Source organism: Thamnophis sirtalis, unplaced genomic scaffold (genome assembly GCF_051295495.1).
Source record: "Thamnophis sirtalis isolate CommonGarterSnake01/CBP01778 unplaced genomic scaffold, rThaSir2_p1.2 scaffold_14, whole genome shotgun sequence".
Classification (NCBI taxonomy): Eukaryota; Metazoa; Chordata; class Lepidosauria; order Squamata; family Natricidae; genus Thamnophis; species Thamnophis sirtalis.
The window spans coordinates 10,989,018-11,012,283 of NW_028261394.1; the positions used below are offsets into that span (position 1 = coordinate 10,989,018).

The 23,266-nt window shown below is 43.6% G+C and overlaps 1 protein-coding gene across 2 annotated transcripts in view; it reads right to left on the bottom strand.

The window, feature by feature from the left end:
• Positions 1 to 18,614, bottom strand: part of LOC106541801 (uncharacterized) — a 32,297-nt gene extending 13,683 nt beyond the window's left edge. For both annotated transcript variants that reach the window (XM_087728573.1, XM_087728572.1), the window contains exons 1-7: positions 18,349 to 18,614; positions 8,147 to 9,079; positions 6,553 to 6,796; positions 5,553 to 5,710; positions 4,479 to 4,580; positions 3,353 to 3,553; positions 137 to 696 (exon numbers count right to left, since the gene is read on the bottom strand). In XM_087728573.1, the coding sequence (XP_087584699.1) occupies positions 137 to 696; positions 3,353 to 3,553; positions 4,479 to 4,580; positions 5,553 to 5,710; positions 6,553 to 6,796; positions 8,147 to 9,017 (2,136 nt within the window). In that variant the 5' untranslated portion in view covers positions 9,018 to 9,079; positions 18,349 to 18,614. The remainder of the gene's footprint in view (positions 1 to 136; positions 697 to 3,352; positions 3,554 to 4,478; positions 4,581 to 5,552; positions 5,711 to 6,552; positions 6,797 to 8,146; positions 9,080 to 18,348) is intronic.
• Between the last annotated feature and the right edge of the window lie 4,652 nt (positions 18,615 to 23,266).

Genomic DNA, 23,266 nt, shown 5'->3' on the forward strand with positions numbered 1-23,266 from the left:
CCTACGCTAAAGCAAATTGGGTCTTGGTGCGTTTGATAAACATAACCAAGATGGAGTAAAAAAAAAAAAAGCAAGCCGAAATGGACCCTTGGCTGATCTCTGTGGCTCCTCTTACTCAACCCTTCTGCCATTTTACCTGGAAGCTCTTGGGATCTCTGGGCTTCAGGCTGAGGCATCGGCTGAGGGACTCGTCCTCGGTGCTATGAGAGTCATTTTCATGGAGGACATGCTGCCCAGGAGTGAGAAGAGCCACGAGCTTGTCCGCTTTCTGTGCACCACGGGCTCGGTACACCACGGCATCAACCAGCCCGTCGACTGTCACCTGCATGTCATTTTTATAGACAGGGTTGGCGCTGCGGTAGAGCCCCACCGCGTCTACGCCATTTTGGATGGTGGAATCTGGCAAGAGGAGCGAAGGCTTGGGGGTCACTCCAGCACTCCCTACCAGGAAGTAGCCCTGCTCGTTGGTTGAGTAGCCCGTCAGGTTCAAGACTTGGTAAGCTAAGTTGTTCTTGCCGTTGTACAGAACGAGCCAGTAATTCTTGAGTGAAAACGGTGCATGTCCTGGGTAGAAGAGCTCAATGTATTCCGTGTCTTCTCGAAAGCCAGGATTGTCCGCGTTAATTTCGTTGATAAGCAACTCCAGGGCTGGAGTTGGAGGCTCTCCAGTTGTCTGTGGTTCTTCTGAAGTTACATCTAAAGGTAAAGGTAAAGGTTTCCTTTGCAATATGTGCTAGTCATTCTGTACTCTATGTGCTAGTCATTTCGTACTCTCATTCCGGACTCTATGTGCTAGTCATTCTGGACTCTATGTGCTAGTCATTCTGGACTCTATGTGCTAGTCATTCTGGACTCTATGTGCTAGTCATTCCGGACTCTGTGTGCTAGTCATTCCGGACTCTATGTGCTAGTCATTCCGGACTCTATGTGCTAGTCATTCTGGACTCTATGTGCTAGTCATTCTGGACTCTATGTGCTAGTCATTCTGGACTCTATGTGCTAGTCATTCTGGACTCTATGTGCTAGTCATTCTGGACTCTATGTGCTAGTCATTCTGGACTCTGTGTGCTAGTCATTCCGGACTCTATGTGCTAGTCATTCCGGATTCTATGTGCTAAGTCATTCCGGACTCTATGTGCTAGTCATTCTGGACTCTATGTGCTAGTCATTCCCGTGGCACTAAAGCGCGCCCGATTAAACCGCGTCGCTGACGTCATCAGCAGGGCGACAACAGCAACCGCGGAGAAAAAAGGGCGCTTTAAAAAGCGCTTTGAAAGCAAGCCGATTCAAGTTAAGGTAAGGGTTAGGTTTAGGGTTAGGGTTAGGGTTAGGGTTAGGTTAAGGGTTAGGGTTAGGGTTAGGTTTAGGGTTAGGGTTAGGTTTAGGGTTAGCGTTAGGTTAAGGGTTAGGTTTAGGGTTAGGTTTAGGGTTAGGTTAAGGGTTAGGTTTAGGGTTAGGTTTAGGGTTAGGGTTAGGTTTAGGGGGGTTAGGTTTAGGTTTAGGGGTTAATTTTAGCTTTATCGTTCACAGCGTGCTTTTTTCGTCGCACTGTGATGACGTCAGCTACGCGGTTTAGTCGAGCGCGCTTTAGTCGAACGCGGTTTTGTGGTGGAACCAGTCATTCCGGACTCTATGTGCTAGTCATTCCGTACTCTATGTGCTAGTCATTCCGGATTCTATGTGCTCGTCATTCCGGATTCTATGTGCTAGTCATTCCGGACTCTATGTGCTAGTCCGGACTCTATGTGCTATTCATTCTGGACTCTATGTGCTAATCATTCCGGACTCTATGAGCTAGTCATTCCGTACTCTATGTGCTAGTCATTCCGTACTCTATGTGCTAGTCATTCCGGATTCTATGTGCTAGTCATTCCGGACTCTATGTGCTAGTCATTCCGGACTCTATGTGCTAGTCCGGACTCTATGTGCTAGTCATTCTGGACTCTATGTGCTAGTCATTCCGGACTCTATGTGCTAGTCATTCCGGACTCTATGTGCTATTCATTCTGGACTCTATGTGCTAGTCATTCCGGACTCTATGTGCTATTCATTCTGGACTCTATGTGCTAATCATTCTGGACTCTATGAGCTAGTAATTCCGTACTCTATGTGCTAGTCATTCCGTACTCTATGTGCTAAGTCATTCCGGACTCTATGTGCTAGTCATTCTGGACTCTATGTGCTAGTCATTCCGGACTCTATGTGCTAGTCATTCCGGACTCTATGTGCTATTCATTCTGGACTCTATGTGCTAGTCATTCCGGACTCTATGTGCTATTCATTCTGGACTCTATGTGCTAATCATTCTGGACTCTATGAGCTAGTAATTCCGTACTCTATGTGCTAGTCATTCCGTACTCTATGTGCTAAGTCATTCCGGACTCTATGTGCTAGTCATTCTGGACTCTATGTGCTAGTCATTCCCGTGGCACGACAAAACCGCGCTCCACTAAAGCGCGCCCGATTAAACCGCGTCGCTGACATCATCAGCAGGGCGACAACAGCGACCGCGGAGAAAAAAGGGCGCTTTAAAAAGCTCTTTGAAAGCAAGCCGATTCAAGTTAAAGTAAGGGTTAGGTTTAGGTTTGGGGTTAGGGTTAGGGTTAGGGTTAGGGTTAGGGTTAGGGTTAGGGTTAGGTTAAGGGTTAGGTTTAGGTTTAGGGTTAGCGTTAGGTTAAGGGTTAGGGTTAGGGTTAGGTTTAGGGTTAGGTTTAGGGTTAGGTTAAGGGTTAGGTTTAGGGTTAGGTTTAGGGTTAGGTTTAGGGGGGTTAGGTTTAGGTTTAGGGGTTAATTTTAGCTTTATCGTTCACAGCGTGCTTTTTTCGTCGCACTGTGATGACATCAGCTACGCGGTTTAGTCGAGCGCGCTTTAGTCGAACGCGGTTTTGTGGTGGAACCAGTCATTCCGGACTCTATGTGCTAGTCATTCCGGACTCTATGTGTTAGTCATTCCGGACTCTATGTGCTATTCATTCCGGACTATATGTGCTAGTCATTCCGGACTCTATGTGCTAATCATTCCGGACTCTATGTGCTAGTCATTCCGGACTCTATGTGCTAATCATTCTGGACTCCATGTGCTAGTCATTCCGGACTCTATGTGCTCGTCATTCCAGACTCTATGTGCTAGTCATTCCGGACTCTATGTGCTAGTCCGGACTCTATGTGCTAGTCATTCCGGACTCTGTGTGCTAGTCGTTCCGGACTCTATGTGCTAGTCATTCCGGACTCTATGTGCTAGTCATTCCGGACTCTGTGTGCTAGTCATTCCGGACTCTATGTGCTAGTCATTCCGGACTCTATGTGCTAGTCATTCCGGATTCTATGTGCTAGTCATTCCGGACTACCGTACCTGGAGGTGTGCCTGTCCCATCTGCACTGCTTGAACAAGTCTTCATCGCCATACTGTTGTTCTGGTTTCCAAAACGAAACCGTTCTTCACTCTTCTCCATCATTGAGAGGGACCTCAACTCACGGTCCAGCTGGTCTGTTGACCGGGCACTCATGACGGCAGTGAAAGTCATTTCTCTGCCTTCACAGGTTAAAACAGGATCTGCGTTACGAGAGGAGCGAAAGGAAAATCTCATTGTTGGCCTCAATCTGTACAAATTTCTTTCCCAAATAACTTTCGCTACCTATTAGCATCGATCTGAATCTCTTCTAAATTTCATTTCTTCTTCTCTTTTTTTTACATTTTGTGACCTATACTCAACACACACGAGAAGATCAAGGAGTAACACAAACCATAATAAAGTAAATAAACGCAAACGGCTGTTTCATCAACTGATTTATTACATTCAGACTATTCGTTTGCACAATTCAATGAACCAGCCAACTGATCTTCTTCTCTGCAACAGATTAAGCCATGAAAGGACACCAACAAATTTTCTTTCCCTTTTTTTTCAGCCATCGTGTTACGACATTTTCCACACATTTGTTCGTTTATCCAGTGACACCTTAACTGCCTTTGTGAGCTTGGTAAGGGTCTTAAGATAAAGGTAAAGGTTCCCCTCGCACATATGTGCTAGTTGTTCCCAACTCTAGGGGACGGTGCTCATCTCTGTTTCAAGGCCGAAGAGCCAGCACTGTCCGAAGACGTCTCCCTGTTCATGTGGCCGGCATGACTAAACATTGAAGGCGCATGGAACGCTGTTACCTTCCCACCAAAAGTGGTTCCTATTTTTCTACTTGCATTTTTTTACATGCTTTCGAACTGCTAGGTTGGCAGAAGCTGGGACAAGTGACGGGAGCTCACTCCATTAGGCGGTGCTAGGGATTCAAACCGCTGAAACTGCCAATCTTTCTGATCTATACGCTCAGGGTCTTAGCCACTGAGTCACTGTGTCTCCAAGTAAGGATCTTACTTGGATGGTTTTGTAAAAACCTGGAACCATCGTCTTCGTTGTCTCTTTCTACTGTGGCTTTTTTTAAACCACAGGGGTTGAAGCACTCCGAGAGAAATGTACCACATAGCTTACCTTTGAAATACGCTGGGGAAAAGCTGCAGTTGCATCGTTTCTCCAGAGACTGGGCCAAAACTCTCTGTATCGTGCTTTCGTCCTGAGGTTTCAGTTGGCAATCTTACAAAAGGCACAGGAGAAAGATGAAAGGAAGAGATAAGAGATATAAGGTTATACGGTTTTTATTTCTACTTTTATAAGGCTTTTATCTCTACTTGGTTTACTTAATGCGTTTACACCCTTCCTCTCGGTTGCAAAGGATCAGGATTTTTGCAGTTAATAGAATCTGCATTAACAGAATCTTGCAAGTCTGAAAATAGGATAGGATAGGATAGCATAGCATAGAATAGCATAGCGAATAGAATAGCACAGCACAGTATAGAATAGAGAACAGAACAGCATAAAATAGAGAACAGAACAGAGAATAGAATATATAGAATATAGAATATAGAATATAGAATATAGAATATAGAATATAGAATATAGAATATAGAATATAGAATATAGAATATAGAATATAGAATATAGAATATAGAATATAGAATATAGAATATAGAATATAGAATATAGAATATAGAATATAGAATATAGAATATAGAATATATAGGGTGGAGTGGAGTGGAATAGGAGTAGAGTAGAGTAGAGTAGAGTAGAGTAGAGTAGAGTAGAGTAGAGTAGAGTAGAGTAGAGTAGAGTAGAGTAGAATAGGAATAGGAAGGGAAGGGAGGGGAAGGAAGGGAAGGGAAGAGAAGAGAAGAGAAGAGAAGAGAGAAGAAAAGAAAAGAAAAGAAAAGAAAAGAAAAGAAAAGAAAAGAAAAGAAAAGAAGAATAAATTTATTGTCACTTTGAATTTCACTTTGATTTCTATTTTAAATCTTCCTCAGTCTCTTTTATAGCCTGAGAAACTAGGGAGGGTCCCTTCTGATCCCCTTGCCCGATCCATTATCTAGCTGAGGGTTATCTGACTGTTCCCTTGGTAGCATTTCTTGGCCTCTTCCCCGGAGGTCTTTCCCATTAACTTATCACAGTACATTTGGTGCAATCCCAGGCTTCAATTCACCCGTTCCCCCACTGTCCCCAGGTAGCGCTTACCTGTTACCTGAAAACAAAAGGAAACTTTTTGGCTAAAGCGCATCTTCGGGCAGTCGTTGAACTGCAAAGGTGTGGGCTTGGTGAGGGCGTAAGAGGAGGAATCGCCGGAGACGGAGCAGCAGAGGCACCGGCTGACAGATGCACCAGCCGCCTGGGATCTGATAAAAATTGTCGGTGGGGAAGAAAAAGTTCCATAATTAACCAAAGGGAAAGGCCGGAAGAATATATTGGAAGCAGAGAAATGGCCAAAACAATTTTAATACAGGTAGACTTTGACTGTATTACCCTGCCAACAAAAATGCATATAATCAAGGCTATGGTTTTCACAGTTGCAATGGATGGCTGTGAAGGTTGGACCATAAGGAAGGCTGAGCACCAACGAATGGAGGCCTTTGAACGATGGTGCTGGAGAAGACTCCTGCGAGTCCCTTGGACTGCAAGGCCATCCAACCGGTCGGTCCTAGAGGAGATCAACCCTGGCTGCTCTTTAGAAGTCCAGATCCTGAAGAGGAAACTCAAAGACTTTGGCCACCTAATGAGAAGGAAGAACTCACTGGAGAAGAGCCTCATGCTGGGAATGATGGAGGGCAGCAGAAGGAGGGGATGACAGAGAAGGAGGTGGCTGGATGCAGTCACCAAGCAGTCAGCATGAGCTTAAATGGACTCCAGAGGATGGTAGAGGACCGAAAGGCCTGGAGGGACATTGTCCATGGGGTAGCGATGGGCGGACACGACTTCGCAACTAACAACAACAACAATTCAGCCAACAGGTAAATCAGACTGTTGAATGGATCAAAGGTAGCAGTACAACTTCCCTTGGGGTTTTCCTGATTGTTGTGCTGTGCCATAAATGCATATTTTTACCTGCCCCAAATAGCAGTTCTCAAATTTCTTTGTGCCCCTCATTTTCTAGACCTAAAATTTGGGAATCTGTTTCGGCATGGCCCAGGTTTTCTGCAAGGGTTCACAGAACATTTCGGCTTGCATCCCACTTCCTTACTGTTTGCTCACGTAGAAGGGAGGCTTCCCAGGGGTCAAGATGTCCAGCAGCTCTGAACTCAGCTGCTCCACCGTTGTGTACACCAAGGCATCCAGAAGGGCTGGTGTCGACGTGATTCTGGAGCCCACCACAAAGTGGCTGATGGACCCACCATAGAGGGCAACGGCGTTGGTTCCTGCTTTCAGAAGGGAGGTGGTGCTGGAATTCTGGTGGAAAGTGAAATTCTGAAAGTGAGCTGCGCCCTCTGAAAGAAAGAGAACATTATTGGTAGCATTATTAAAGGATGCCTATAGAGGTACAGCTAGTCCTCAACTTAAGACTGCAGTGGAGCCCAACATTTCTGTTACTAAGTGAGACCTTTGTTAAGTGAGCTTTGCCCATTTTACGACCTTTCTTGCTGCATTGGTTAAGTGAATCCCCTGCGGTTGTCAAGTTAGCATCACAGTTGTTAAGCAAATCTGGCTTCCTCATTGACTTCACTCATTAAATGTAAAGGTAAACGTTCCCCTCGCACATATGTGCTAGTCGTTCCCAACTCTAGCGGGCGGTGCTCATCTCCGTTTCAAAGCTGAAGAGCCAGCGCTGTCCGAAGACGTCTCCGTGGTCATGTGGCCGGCATGACTCAACGCCCAAGGCGCACGGAAAGGTGTTCCCTTCCCACTAAAGGTGGTTCCTATTTTTTCTACTAGCATTTTTGACGTGCTTTCCAACTGCTAGGTTGGCAGAAGCTGGGACAAATTTTATTACTATAAGGGGAACAAATGGACAATTTCAGGTTAAGAAATATTGAAAGTACCAATTTGGAAAGAGGTGAAAATATAAGCCTACAATGTTTTTGTGCATATGGATGCAAAAATAATGCCACTTATTTATAACAAACAAAATACCATTTGTTTAACTTCTGTTCCAGTGATGTGGTTAGGGAATGCATATGAATTTTCCCAATCACACATTCTATGTGGACGTTAAATATGAAGAGCAAAAGCCTAGTTGCTGGGTAGGGCACTATTGGAACAATGATAAGCAGATATATTGTATTAAATTAGATTAAAGTGATGGACAGAAGTGTAAAAGTCTAGGTTCTTATCTCCCTTAGGTACAGAATCTGGTTATAAGACTAGACTGGGAAAACATCTATCTACCCACAAAACTGGAGCATGGGGGGAAATATTGTCCCAGCTCACTCCGTTACGCGGTACTAGGGATTCGAACCGCTGAACTGCCGACCTTTCTGATCGACAAGAAAGTCGCAAAAGGGGATCAGATGACCCCAGGTCAGGGCGACCATCATAAATATGAACCAGTTGCTAAGTGGCCGAATTCTGGTCACGTGACCATGCCACAAGTCTCATAAGTGTTAAAAATGGTCCTAACTCACCTTTTTTCACTGCCATTATCAATTTGAACAGTTACTAAACAAATGGTTGTAAATCAAGGATTACAGATAGTCCTCAATTTACAACCACTTTGAGGGGGGGGTGGCAGAATTTCCTAATATGTTATATGAGCTAGCCAATGGCTATTGATCCTAGTGGCCAATGGATCCTATGTCAGAAACTGGACAAATAGATATAGACAAAGTATCTAGCTCTACCTGGAATTTTGGACAGTCCTGAACCCAACAGAAGTAACCCATCAGGAGACGTTTCACCCTTGACCTCCATGACAGAGTAGATCTTTTGGGTGCTTCCTTCCACCAGCACCAGCACCAGGTCCTTCACCTCTACAGAAGGGTGGCCTTGGAGCTCCACAAACTCAGCGTCTCCAGGAGAGGAGGCCAACTTAACCTCATTGATCAGCCCAACGGAGGTGTTCAGCTGTGAGAAAGGAATGCAGTGGTTATCTGAGCCTGGAGTTGGTGCCCCTAGTTGGAAGAACCTTTGAGAATCCATCCCTTGGCACCTCTCCATAGACTCATCGTCGGTGATCCGGAATGAAGGGTCCTCCAAGAAAGGTTCTGTGCCAGGGGTCAGAACGCGAACCAACTCATCAGCTTTGTCCCTTTTGTTAGATTTATGAACCAAAGCATCTACCAAATTTTCATTGTTTACAGGCATGCCTACGTACAAGTTTGACCTCCCAAAATAGAGAGCAATTGCATCCGGCCCGTTCTGGATGCTGCCCTTCGGGAGGATGATAGCTGGCCTTGGGACAAGGTTGCCAGACCCAACCAGGAGAAAACCCTGGTCATCTGTGAAAAGGTTGCCAAGATCCAAGACTTTGTAGGCTACATTTCCCTTCCCGTTGTAGAGGACTAAATGATATCCGTTCAAAGCGACTCTTTGTCCGCTGACGTGGTAGAGTTCCAAATACTCCATGGTGTCATCTCCTGGATTATCTGCGTTGACCTCATTGATCAGGAGGGTCGTCTTCATCTTTTGGTCATTGATGAGGTTCTGTGAATTCCCTTCACGTAACCAGAAGCACAGGAGGAGCACAGATGCATAGATCAAACCAGATCCCATGACGACGGCAGAGACGAGCTATTCTTCAGCAGCTAAATAATCTGATCCGCTTCCCAAGAGTTCTGGAGAAAACAGAAGAGGAAATAGCTGGGGAAAAACCACAAATGGGATTCCAAGCAATAAAATTATCCCACCATCACAACCAACGATGATGACACCTCAAATCCAAATCCAGAATGAGAAGGAAGTCCAGTGCTCTTCTGCAGTTACCCTTACATTTTCCCTTTTATAATCTTAGATTTCCATTAGTAGAAAAAAACCCACCAGAAAATAAGAAGATGGTGCTTTCCTTGTAAATCATTGCCAACCTGCCAATAACCTTATCTTGGAAAGGACACGTACCTTGGGAACAGTAATTAATATTGCCTACCAATAAAGTATAATATACAGTTTCCCTTCCTTTCCAACCTTCTGATTCTTCCTTCCAAAGAAAGAATTGCCAGTCCATGGCAAAGTGGAGAGGGAATAACAAGTTTTTCCCCGAACCCCATCACTCTGCTGAACAAACAATTCCCTCAACACTGACAAATTATTTACTAAGTCTGCACTACTATTAATCTTCTCATCTTCCTATCACCCATCTCCTCCCACGTATGACTGTGTGACTGTAACTTTGTTGCTTGTATCCTTATGTTTTCTTTTATGATTTAATTGCTTATTTATACCCTATGACTAACATTAAGTGTTCTACCTTATGATTCATGACGAATGTATTTTGTCTTTTTACGTACAGTGAGATTTGCGCCAAAGACAAATTCCTTGTCTGTCCAATCACATTTGGCCAATAAAGAATTCTATTCTATTCTATTTTCTATTCTATTCCATATTCTACTCTACTCTACATTCTATTCTATTCTATTCTATTCTATTCTATTCTATTCTATTCTGTTCTGTTCTATATTCTATTCTATTCCATATTCTACTCTACTCTACTCTACATTCCATTCCATTCTATATTCTATTCTATTCCATTCCATTCCATTCTATTTTATTCCATTCTATATTCTATTCTATTCCATTCTATATTCTATTCTATTCCATTCCATTCTATTTTATTCCATTCTATATTCTATTCTAGTCTATTCTATTCTATTCCATATTCTATTCTATTCTATTCTATTTTACTCTACTCTACTCTATTTGCTTAGGGGGAAAGTATTTCTAAAAACATTCATGTCTGAGAAATGCATTCAGTCCCTATTGCTTGGATTTTCATATAGGTAGTCCTTGATTTACGACTCCAATTGAGCCCAAAGTTCCTAAGCGACACAATTGCGAATTTTGCCCCATTTTACAACTTTTCTTGCCATCATTGTTAAGTTAATCCCTGCCGTTGTTAAGTCAGTAACACGGTTGTTAAGTGAATCTGGAACCTTTACCTTTACCTAAACATACCACTAAATTTAACCGAGTCCTGTCCTTACAGCTGATTTGTATCATATCACTAATCTTATACTTTACAGGGGCTATTTATAAGGTTATTTTAGACTACATAATGGGTCAATATTGTTATAACGCTGAAAGATTCACGCGTAATTTTTCATTGCCTCAGGTTATCTGTTATTTCCGTTGATTTAATAAAGCACAATAAACTCAGGCAACTTAGCTGGCCAAACAAACTTCCCTTCCATATTATGTCAAAATATTTACTTAACCATGGTTGGTAATAAGCTATAATTGGCAAGACCACATCTGCTAAGCCCTACACTGTCATTCCCAAACCTTATTCAAGGAGAGAAGCAACCTAAAACCAAGGAGAAATTTATTGACCGTGAGAACAATTAACCAGTGAAACAACTTGCCTCCAGAAGTTGTGAATGCTCCAACACTGGAAGTCTTTAAGAAGATGTTGGATAGCAATTTGTCTAAAGTGGTGTAGGGTTTCCTGCCTAGGCAGGGGGTTGGACTAGAAGACCTCCAAGATCCCTTCCAACTCTGTTATTCTATTCCAGCGATGGCTAACCTTTTTGCCATCGCGTGCCAAAAGCGGGGGGGGGAGCAGGGAGGTCGGGCATACCCATAATTCTATGCGCCCTCCCCCCGTGCATGTGCGTGCCCCCCGTGCATGCGTGCACAACCCCCAACACATGTGCATGTCACCCCCCTGCCCTAGGTGCTAGTCGTTACTTTTAAAGCCCTACATGGTATTGGACCTGGGTACTTGAGAGACTGTCTCCTGCCAATTACCTCCCTACGACCAATTAGATCCCACAGATTGGGCCTCCTCCGAATACCATCTGCTAGTCAATGTCGACTGTCGACTACTCGGGGGAGGGCCTTCTCTGTGGCTGCCCCGGCCCTCTGGAACGATCTCCCCGTGGAGATCCGGACCCTCACCACTCTTCAGGCTTTCCGCAAAGCCATCAAGACCTGGCTATTTCGGCAGGCCTGGGGCTGATGAGTTCCCAGCCCCACTCAAAATTGTTGAGACTGTTGTTTATCTTTTAACTTGTTTTGTCTTGTTTGTTGTTTGTATCTCCCCCCCACTTTGGTTTGTTAGCCGCCCTGAGTCCCTCGGGAATAGGGCGGCATACAAGTGAAATAAACATTCCATTCCAAACATTCCCCTGCTTTTGCCACACAAAGGTACGGTTTACCCATTTTTCGCTCTCTGGAGGCTTTAGGAGGCTTCCCTCCGGAGGGTGAAAAACGGCCCTATGGGCAACCCGGATGTCCGTTCTTGAACTTCCGGTTTGCGCATTGCCTTGTTTTTCACCTTCCGGTGGCTTCAGGGAAGCCTCCGGAGGGCAAAAAACAGCCGAAAATGAAGGCCGAAATCAGCTGCTGGCCAGCGCGCACATGCGCTCTAGAGCTGACAGGGCAGCCTTGCGTGCCCTTTGAAATGGCTTTGTGTGCCACAGGTTCCCCATCATGGTTCTATCTATTCCAGTGTTTCTCAACCTTGTCAACTTGAAGATGTCTGGACTTCAACTCCCAGAATTCCCCAGCCAGCGAATGCTGGCTGGGGGATTCTGGGAGTTGAAGTCCAGACATCTTCAAGTTGACAAGGTTGAGAAACACTGTTCTATTCCATTCTAATTCCACAAAGACAAATCAACACACTTACAGTGAGGTTACGGGATAAAATAACTGATTTTGTTGTTGCTGTCATTTAAACAGTTTTAATATTAGAACATGAATGAGTTGCATACCAGAAAAACGTAGGTGAGTTTCCTGCTTTCTTTTTTTTTTTAACCTACTATAGAAACTGTGGTTTACACCCAAAAGATTGTATCTTGTAGAGATATCTTCCACTTTGACCACAGCTTGGATAAGCTCATTTCCTGTTACTGGTGAGAATAGCTTTTACATTAAGAATGTGTTAATGTACAAGGGGGTAAGAGAGGAAAAACACTTTACAAAACGCAATTCTAGCAGCTTGCAACATTAAAACTCATTGCTGCTAAAAACTTTCCACTAAAGTTGTCAGAAATCTTAACTGCTAAAGCTTTCTTTTCTCCACTAAGTACACACTTCAGCTTCCTGGAATGTATCCCTGGGTGTGATTTTCTTAACAGCTACGATTTCTGTTTCCTTTGAGTGTTTTACAAAAATGAGAAAAGCAACTGAGCTATTAAGGTTTGCGTTTCAAGTTTTATTCTGTCTTGGATGATCCTTGTTTCCTGCAATCTTTGCCCTGTCAAAACCATGGGAACAGCACAATATTTACCTACCTGTCAAGTTAATTGGAAGGTGGGAAAGACCACGATATTAAGAGCAAAAGTGGTGTTATGAAGTTTTTTTCTTGTTATGATATAGAGCACTATTCACATGATATATAAAGGACAATAATGATCTCAATGTATAAGAGTGGGATGATTTGAACACTTTGGTAAAATTGCATTTGGGTGACCATTTTATATTAGAAAGACCTTTGTATATTAAACGGACCAATGATGATGTAATGAACAATTGATATACATATGATTTGAAATACTTAACCACTATATGGATTAATAATTAATAATGGAAAACTGTTTTTGGAACTCTGGATGATTGGTGACATTATGGTCAATTGAAAATATGAACGTATATTATAAATTAATGGGAATTCTTTGTTCTAATCTCCGCTTTTTCTCCTTAGAAATAGGTGATATTATAATACTTTAAAGACTTATTGTTATTTGATAGATAATTATGAATTCAAGGAAATAAGGATTGTTACAAATGAAAGAATATTAATGGTAATTTGAACTCATAATAGCAATAGCAGTTAGACTTATATACCGCTTCATAGGGCTTTCAGCCCTCTCTAAGCGGTTTACAGAGTCAGCATATCGCCCCCACAGTCTGGGTCCTCATTTCACCCACCTCGGAAGGATGGAAGGCTGAGTCAACCTTGAGCCGGTGAGATTAGAACTGCTGAACTGCAGATAACAGTCAGCTGAAGTGGCCTGCAGTACTGCACCCTAACCACTGCGCCACCTCGGCTCAATGACAGCGAAATATTCAGTTACGTTCAATGCAAACCAGTCATGTTATTCTTAATCTTAAGAATTGATGCACAAAACCTGTAACCAAACGACATACTTGATGAAATGGAGGAAAGTGGTTTTTTTTTTCTTGCTTTGTTTTGTATGTGTTGTTTTGTTTAAAAAGAATAAAAATATATATTTTTTAAAAAGGTGGATCTTCCATAAAACCAGAAATATGCTACTGCAGCCACTGTTAGGTATACATTTCCTGAAACAGCAAAGAACAGAAAATAAAGAAGCACTGCTAGGCTGGGCAGGGATTACTTCGCACTAACACAGAAAAGTTATCATGTTGGTGAAAGTGTCACCCTAGAACAAGGGTCGGCAATCTGTGGCTCTGGAGCCGCATGTGGCTCTTTCATCCCTCTGCTGCAGCTCCCTGTCGCTCAAAATACGCGTCACAACTGCCAATCTGCGACACGCGCCCAGCACTTGATTTATTGAGGTTTTTGACCCATCTTTTTTCCCCTCCGGAGTTCAACATGTTTTTGTTGCATGCAGAGATTTAAAAAATCATTTTCTCTGTAGCAGTTCATTGATTTCACAAATGCAACACGCTTTTTTTTATACATAGCATAAAGGTAAAAAAAAATTATATATGCAGTGCTATCTTCATTTTAGATGTCAACAGGGTTTTGTGGCTCCCGGTGCTTTCTTTTCTGTGGGAGATGGGTCCAAATGGCTCTTTGAGTGTTTAAGGTTGCTGACCCCTGGCCTAGAAGATATAGTTCACATCTCCACTTGGTTATCAACCTACCACCCCTACTACAGTCTGGACCCTTTATCTTAACAAATCTTGTTTAGAATAGAGTGGAGTGGAGTGGAGTGGAGTGGAGTGGAGTGGAGTGGAGTGGAGTGGAGTGGAGTGGAGTGGAGTAGAGTAGAGTAGAGTAGAGTAGAGTAGAGTAACATAACGTATAATAGAACAGAACAGAATTTTTTATTGGCCAAATGTGACTCACACACAAAAAATGTATCTCCAGTGCATAAGCCTCAGTGTACATACAAGCAACAAAATGATTATATAGCATAGATATAGCATATAGCATAGATCACCATGCCAAAATAAGTGCTTATAGCCAAGGCTGTGGTTTTCCCAGTTGCAATGGATGGCTGTGAATGTTGGACCATAAGAAAGGCTGAGCGCCAAAGAATGGAGGCCGTTGAACTCTGGCGCTGGAGAAGACTCCTGCGAGTCCCTTGGACTGAAAGGCAATCCAACCGGTCAGTCCTAGAGGAGATCAACCCTGACTGCTCTTTAGAAGTCCAGATCCTGAAGAGGAAACTCAAAGACTTTGGCCACCTAATGAGAAGGAAGAAGGACTCCCTGGAGAAGAGCTTCATGCTGGGAACGATGGAGGGCAAAAGAAGAAGGGGATGGCAGAGAAGGAGGTGGCTGGATGGAGTCACCAAAGCAGTTGGCGTGAGCTTCAATGGACTCCAGAGGATGGTAGAGGACAGGAAGAACTGGAGTCGGACACGACTTCGCAAGAGTAGAGTAACATAACGTATAATAGAACAGAACAGAATTCTTTATTGGCCAAATGTGATTTGCACACAAAGAATTTATTTCCAGTGCATAAGTTCTCAGTGTACATACAAGCAACAAAATGATAGGTCATATAACATAGATCATAGTTACAATCATTAATCATAAGACACCAAAACCAGAAGATGAGAAAGATTAGAAGACGAGAAGGATAATAGCCATGTAGCCTGTTACATTGGTAAATATTTAGGCCTAAAACAGTGCTGTAGGAATTAAGTGTTCAGCAGAATGGCATGGGCAGGCGGGGGGGGGGGGATATAGTAGAAGTAGTAATAGTAGTAGTAGTAGTAGTAGTAGTAGTACCAGTTAGACTTATATACCGCTTCATAGGGCTTTCAGCCCTCTCTAAGCGGTTTACAGAGTCAGCATATTGCCCCCAACAATCCGGGTCCTCATTTTACCCACCTCGAAAAGATGGAAGGCTAAGTCAACCCTGAGCCGGTGAGATTTGAACAGCCGAACTGTTGAACTGCAGTCAGCTGAAGTAGCCTGCAGTGCTGCATTTAACCACTGCGCCACCTCGGCTCTATATCTCTATCTCTGTTTTTAATCTGTAGTTACCATCCTACCACCACTTCATTCTGCCCTGCTAATCTTTACAAATCTTATAAGAACAGAATAGAATTAGGATAGCAATCTACCACAGTCTTGCACTGCTGTTCTTAACAAATCTTGTAGGATAGGATAGGACAGGATAGGATAGGATAGGATAGAATAAAATAGGACAGGACAGGACAGAATAGAATAGAGGTTACCAATCTACCACTGTCTGTATTGTTGATCTTAACAAATCTTGCAGAACTGTTGTATTGATCTTGTATTGTTGATCTTAACAAATCTTGCAGAACTGTTGTATTGATCTGCTAGATATCGTTGTGAGAAAAAGAAAGAAAAAAACCCTCAACACACTGAAATAGGATTGGTAACATGTCACTTGAGAACACAGCCCTTGTGGGAAGCCTCCATTGTCTTCAAAGACCTATGAGTCAAGGTTCTGCCAATCAACACAGCGGCTGTGTTTTATTAACTCAAGGCGAGGGTGAAGGGTGACAATTAACCCTGATGGGTCGAATGATTCTTACAGCGGCGGAAGCTAGGATAAAATGGTTTGCAGTCGGGATTTTCCCTTGAAAGTTTAAATCCCTGTATTTTTAAACAGCCGAGTTCAAGCCACAGCAAAGCAAAGCAAAATAAAGCAAAATTAAGCAAAGCACAGAATGTCTTAGCCTAACATTTAAATATAATCACTCTCCCCGGATTCTAACCTTCTAGGAGAAAGTGATGGGGCTTTAGATTTATTACTTATCTGATGGTTATCTTGCTTTTATTATTATTTTTTTATAAATATGAAGTTGTCTCATACTGCTTCTGCCTCCTATTTTCCCCATAACAACACCCCTGTAAGGTGGGTAGGGATGAGAAAGAATGGTTGGCCCAAATTTCATCCAGCTAGCTTTTATGGCTAAAGTGGGACTAGAACTCCCAGTCTCCTGGTGATTGGCCCAAAGTTATCCATATAGTTTTGCACCTAAGGCGGAACTAGAACTCATTGTCTCCTAGTTGATTGGCCCAAAGTCACCCAGCCGGCTTTCATGGCTAAGGTGGGACTAGAACTCCCAGTATCCTGGTGATTGGCCCAAAGTTACCTATCCGTTTTTGAGCCTAAGGCGGAACTAAAACTCATTGTCTCCTAGTGATTGGCCCAAAGTCACCCAGCCGGCTTTCATGGCTAAGGTGGGACTAGAACTCCCAGTCTCCTGGTGATGGGCCCAAAGTTACTCATCTGGTTTTGCACCTAAGGCAGAACTAGAACTCATTGTCTCCTAGTGGATTGGCCCAAAGTCACCCAGCCAGCTTTCACGGGTAGGGTGGGACTAGAACTCCCAGTCTCCTGGTGATTGGCCCAAAGTCACCTAACCAGTATTCATGCCTAAGGTAGGAGTAAAACTCACCATCTCCTGGTTCCTAGCCTGATGCCTTAACCCCTGGCAAATAAATAAATAAATAAATAAATAAATAAATAAATAAATAAATAAATAAATAAATAAATAAATAAATAAATAAATAAATAAATAAATAAATAAATAAATAAATAAATAAAAATAATTAAGCAACCTGAACAACAACAAACACTAAAGGACACCTTTTCTTTAGTTCTTACATCAAAAGAAAAGCAACTGGGCCGTTTCTACCCATCCTTGTCCAGGTATGAAACAGGTGGTTTTCTCTGTAGCACCCCAAGCCATGGTTTGTTTAACTATGGTTTAAATAAGCCCCAGTGGGCTGGGTTTGCCCAGCACCCTGGCCCACAGCCAGAGCTGGCACTTCAGAAGCGAAAGTCCCAGCCAAGCTGCTTAGCTCAAGGGCAAAAGAAGAAATGTCAACATCTTCCGTTTTCTCCCCCCCCCCTTCCCTCGACTCAGCCCAGCCCAGTCCCCAGCCCCCCCCCCTCCCCACTGGACTGCAAATGCAAAGGCTGATCGGAGGAAGCTCTTTGGAAAGAGGAAACATGCAAGGAAAAATAAGAAAGAAGAGAGAAAGGCCTTTTCTTACCTCCCTTTCCCCTCCCTTCATCTTTTTCCTTCCCTTCCATTCATCTCTTTTTCCTTCCCTTCCATTCATCTTTTTCCTTTCCTTTCCTTCATCTCTTTTTCCTTTCCTTCATCTCTTTTTCCTTTCCTTCCATTCATCCCGTTTTCCTTTCCTTTCCTTCATCTCTTTTTCCTTTCCTTCATCTCTTTTTCCTTTCCTTTCCTTCATCTCTTTTTCCTTTCCTTCATCTCTTTTTCCTTTCCTTCATCTCATTTTCCTTTCCTTCATCTCTTTTTCCTTTCCTTTCCTTCATCTCTTTTTCCTTTCCTTCATCTCATTTTCCTTACTTTCCTTTCCTTCATCTCTTTTTCCTTTCCTTCATCTCTTTTTCCTTTCCTTTCCTTCATCTCTTTTTCCTTTCCTTCATCTCTTTTTCCTTTCCTTCATCTCATTTTCCTTACTTTCCTTTCATTCATCTCTTTTTCCTTCCCTTCCCTTCATCTCTTTTTCTTTTCCTTCCCTTCATCTCTTTTTTCTTTAATTTTCTTTCCTTCCCCCTCTTTGTCTTTTTCCTTCCCTTTCCTTCATCTCTTTTTCCTTTTCTTTTCTTTCCTTCCTTCCTCCCTCCCTCCCTCCCTCCCTTCTTGTCTGTCTGTCTGTCTGTCTGTCTGTCTGTCTGTCTGTCTGTCTGTCTGTCTGTCTATCTATCTATCTATCTATCTATCTATCTATCTATCTATCTATCTATCTATCCCTTTCCCCCTTCTCTTCTTACCTTTCTCGCTCGAAGGAGAAAAGCGCGCAACCAAGGAAAGAAGAACCGTCCGCATGCAAACCCTTCTCCGGGGAAAGGAAGGGCTTGCCAGGCGTCGCAAGGCGCATCTCGCTCAGGTTTCCACTGCGTGCCCTGCCCACCGCCGCTCCGCCTCCGGCCAGCGCATCCCACTCGCGGCTGGCAGTTCCATGCCCCAGAGTTTCCACGCCAAACGAGGTCCGAGAAAAACTCCGGGCTGCCTGCCTGCCTGCCTACCTGGCAGGTTCTCCAGCTGCAAACGCCTGGAGACGTATTTGGGGCGGGGGGGGGAGCGAGAGGAGGCGCCTTGATCCCCCTTTTTCAAAATCTGGGACTGACGGGAGGGGGGGGGGGCTTTAATCCGGATTTTCCCTTAAGGGTTAAATCCCAGTTTTTTGTTTTTTTAAACTCTTTCTTTCCTTGTTTGTGCTTAGCCGTGAAAAGACATTTTCTGCATGTTTAGCTCTGCCTGTGGAGGAAGTCAGTGGGAAATGCGTGTGTGTGTGTGGGGGGGGCTGATCCCACTGCAAACACGCCGGCGGATTCCTCCTGAATGTACTTTATTGCACGTGGATTGGAGGGGGGGGGCTGGAAGGAGCAACGAGTGGCCATGAGGGGGCAGCAAAGAGCAGGCAGCCCCCCCACGGGGTGTGTGTGTCATCGGGAGCTTTATATGTTAACATTTGAAGAAGGGGTTGAACACTTAACAGGAGCTTAATATGCAGAATATAGAGAGGGGGGAAAGAATAAAACAAAGCTAGATGTGTAGAAGGAAAAGAAGGGACTTCAGACTTCCTTTTACAGCGCTTAAAAGTATACATGTAAAGTTTTTGTTAGTTGCGAAGTCATCGCAACCCCATGGAAAATGTTCCTCCAGGCCTTCCTGTCATCTACCATCCTTTGGAGTCCATCTAAGCTCACTGCTTTGGTGACTCCATCCAGCCACCTCATTCTCTACCGTCCCATTCTTTTTTAGCCCTCAATCTTTCCCAGCATGAGGCTCTTCTCCAGGGAGTCCTTCCTTCTCCTTAGGTGGCCAAAGTCTTTGAGTTTCCTCTTCAGGATCTGGCCTTCTAAAGAACAGGAAATGTAAAGGATCCCCCCTAGGTATTTAAGAAATGTATAGCAGGGAATATATGTAGTTCGTGGTTGAATTGAGGCATCCTTGGTACTCTCTAAACTTGGTGGTTTTCTTGCAAATGTTACATTAACAACCTCATCAGTGCTGCAGGGCATAATAACATAATGCAACCCTCCTTCCTTTATAGCACTGATGAGGTTACCTAGTTTGGTAATGAAACATCTGCAAGAAAACCACCAACAGAAGCAGGAGTAGGAAATGACCAGGCTAAATCTGAGGGAGGGGTCAAACGTGTCATTAGTCTTGAGTCCTTTCGTACCCACAAAATATCTAAATCCATCCCTCCTTGAATTCCATGGACTCTTATCTATCTCCTATTTGCTTTGACCATTAGCAGTTCAGATTCTTGTAGTAAAGGTAAAAGTTCCCCTCGCACATATGTGCTAGTCGACTAGTTCCCGACTCTAGAGGGCGGTGCTCATTTCAGTTTCAAAGCCGAAGAGCCAGCGCTGTCCAAAAACATCTCCATGGTCATGTGGCTGGCATGACTGAACACGGAAGGTGCACAGAACGCTGTTCCCTTCCCACCAAAGGCGGTTCCTATTTTTCTACTTGCATTTTTACGTGCTTTTGAACTGCTAGTTTGGCAGAAGCTGGGACAAGTAACGTGTATATGAAGTGCCTGGGCTCCTTATTTGCCACGCTTGATGCCAAGGAATCCAAAATATTTTAGAAAATATTTGTGGGTTCGAAACTGGTGAAAAAAAATGTTGTGGCACAAAATCCAGAACTAAATTTTAGGTGGAAGTGTTGTTCTCAATGAGTAAGGTGACCAGATTTTCAGATTGGCAAAGAGGGACGCCCTTGACCCGGGGCAGGGGGGGGGGGGGGGGGCTTGATTAAAAAAAAATTTTTTTGTCAAAAGGTCACCCCAGGACACTGAAACCAGCATAAATATGAATCTGTTGCCAAACAAAATTTTGATCACATGACCATGAGGATGCTGCAACGGTCGCTAAGTGTGAAAAATGGTCGCAACGGTCGCTAAGTGTGAAAAATGGTCATCAGTCACTTTTTTCAATGCCATTGTATCTTCCTGATTATTAAAAGTGCAAATTCACTCAGTGTCAATCATGACTCCTGAGTCCATTTCAAAGTATTGTGCATAGAAATTTTAAAAATGGCTTGTTTCAATTTATTTTGGATAGAATCTTTTTTTAAATAGTCTAAGACAATTTAAAAAAAGAATCAACACAGAATACCACCATTTTAAAAAATCATATGCACAATAAATAAAATATTATTTTAAAATACATTAAAAAAATAAAAGAAAAAACCCGGCTCACTTACCAGCAGGCAGGCAGAGTCAGCAGATCTTCGTAGCGATGGATGGAAGCACACAGGGAGCCTATATGAGGGATCTCGATTTGCTGACTGCAAATTCTAGTTCCTGTCCATAAACCACTGCCTGTCTTGTCCAAGCCACTATTTTGCATTTGTTTTGTCGTCAAGAAAAACATCACGTCCCTAAAGTCACAAAGAGTTGAGCTCAGCTTGGGGAAAACCTCCCTGATTTGGTGGATCTCAGCATTTTAGTGGCTGGGTGCACACAGCCGCTTCGGATCTGAAGTTATTGGCTTGCTTTGGCCCAAGGGTGGCTCGGTGGCTTAAGATGCTGAGCTGGTCGATCAGAACGGTCGGCAGTTCAGCGGTTCGAATCCCTAGCGCCGCGTAACGGAGTGAGCTCCCGTGACTTGTCCCAGCTTCTGCCAACCTAGCAGTTTGAAAGCACGTAAAAAAGGCAAGTAGAAAAATAGGAAGCACCTTTGGTGGGGAGATAACAGCGTTCCATGAGCCTTTGGCATTGAGTCATGCCGGCCACATGACCACAGAGACGTCTTCGGACAGCGCTGGCTCTTTGGCTTTGAAAAGGAGATGAGCACCGCCTCGTAGAGTCGAGAATGACTGGCACATATGTATGAACCTAGGTGAACCTTGCCAACATAGGTTACAACCATTTTGCTGTTGTACATATTTTTTTCAACCTCTCCCCAATGTCAGCTTCTTCAAAAAGATAATAGCATAGCCTTTATTGTCATTCTTCATCATGTATACAAATCGGTTATATCAGGGTTACCTTGCCAACCTTTGGAATGTTAAATCTTTCAAGGCCTTTGAAATGTTGTTGGAGAGGATAAATGTTTTGCGGTTTCTATGAAGCCATGTTGGGGTTATTTTAAATCAGGAAAGTGATGTTTTTGCACCCGAGAGGAACTTCGTACATTAGCAGAAATAGCTTTCCTTGACTTGGGGCATTCCAGATGTGAGTGCAGCTGCCAGGCAACTGCAGACTGTCTGTTGTGGGCCAGCAGTGGGAGCTTGGAGATTCAGACAGTGAGGAGGTTGGGGAGGAAGATGGGCCGGTCCTGGAGTCTGGGGAAGGCTCTGATGAGGGCTCTGTGTCGGAGGCAGAGATGGGGCCAGGGCTGTATGCCAGTTATCAGCTGCCTTCAGAGTGAGGCAGACAAACAGCTGGAGCCTGTTCCCAGTGTGCGCATGCGCAGAGTTGCCAGATGAAGGGAACAGATGAAAATCAGGGGTCGACTTGGGAGTAAGGCCACAGGTGGACGATGAATGGCCCCTCCCAGAGGAAATAAAAGAGGAGCGAAAGGGGAGTGGAGTTTGCAGGAGGCAATTAGTTCATTCCTGCATTCTGGCCAAGTATTGCAGCATCTGAAAGATATCGGCCTGGTCACTCTCCATGCGTGATAACGGTTGGTAATTGTGAACTATCTTGAAAGACTGTGGGTCGGGACTTTGCTGGAGAGGAATTCACTGTGAATGAAATAAAAGGGGTTTATTGGGACGAGGACTCGGCTTCGTGCCGCTGGGGAAGACTAGCTCAGAACACTGTCATTCATCTTCGGTGGAGGGCATGAGTAGGGAATATATCATGGGAATGGGTTGAGTTAAATATCTCAGTGGTGATTCCTGTAGGTAGAACATAGAAGCATAGGGTTGGAAGGGGACTTAGAGATCATCTAGTTCTGAATCCAACCTCCTGCTCAAGCAGGAGTTCCTCTACATTTTGGACAAATGGTTGTCCAATCTCTGAATCGTCTCGGGATGTAAAGCTGCCTTTCCATGTAAAGCTGCCATTTGCAATTGACACATGGGGATTTGGTCAATGGTGGAAGCTTCTGAATTCTTTGGCTCCTGGTTTAAGCCATGCAGTTTGTAGGCTCTTGTTTCAAATATAGATGCAGGGATTATTACCTGCCTCTTGGAGACGAAGCAAAATGCAAGTGTTAGTCTAGCTGGAATTCTCCGCATGGAATGGGGAAGAAGGCATCACCGCCTCTCTGTCTCCAACAGCAAAATGTCTTCTGCCATACTTGACTGTAGCACCAACCACTTTTCCCTTCTGTGAACTTGGGATTTATTTATTTATTTATTATTTTCTTTCTTTTTCTCTTTCTTTCTTTCTCTTTCTTTCTTCCTTCCTTTCTTTCTCTCTCTTTCTTAGCTTCCTTCCTTTCTCTCACTTTTTCATTCTCCTTTCCTTTCTTCTTTCCCCTCTTTTTCTTCCTTCATCTTCCTTCCCTTCAATGCCCCTCACTTTTTTCTTCTTTTCTTCTTTCTTTCTTTCTTTTTCTTTCTTTCTTTCTTTCTTTTCCTCCCTTCCTTCCTTTCTCTCTTTTTCTTCTTTCTCCTTTTCTTTTCTTTCCTTTCTTCTTTCCCCTCTTCTTTTCTTCCTTCATCTTCCTTCCCTTCCCTGCCCCTCACTTTTTCCTTCCTTCCTTCCCTCTCTCTCTCTCT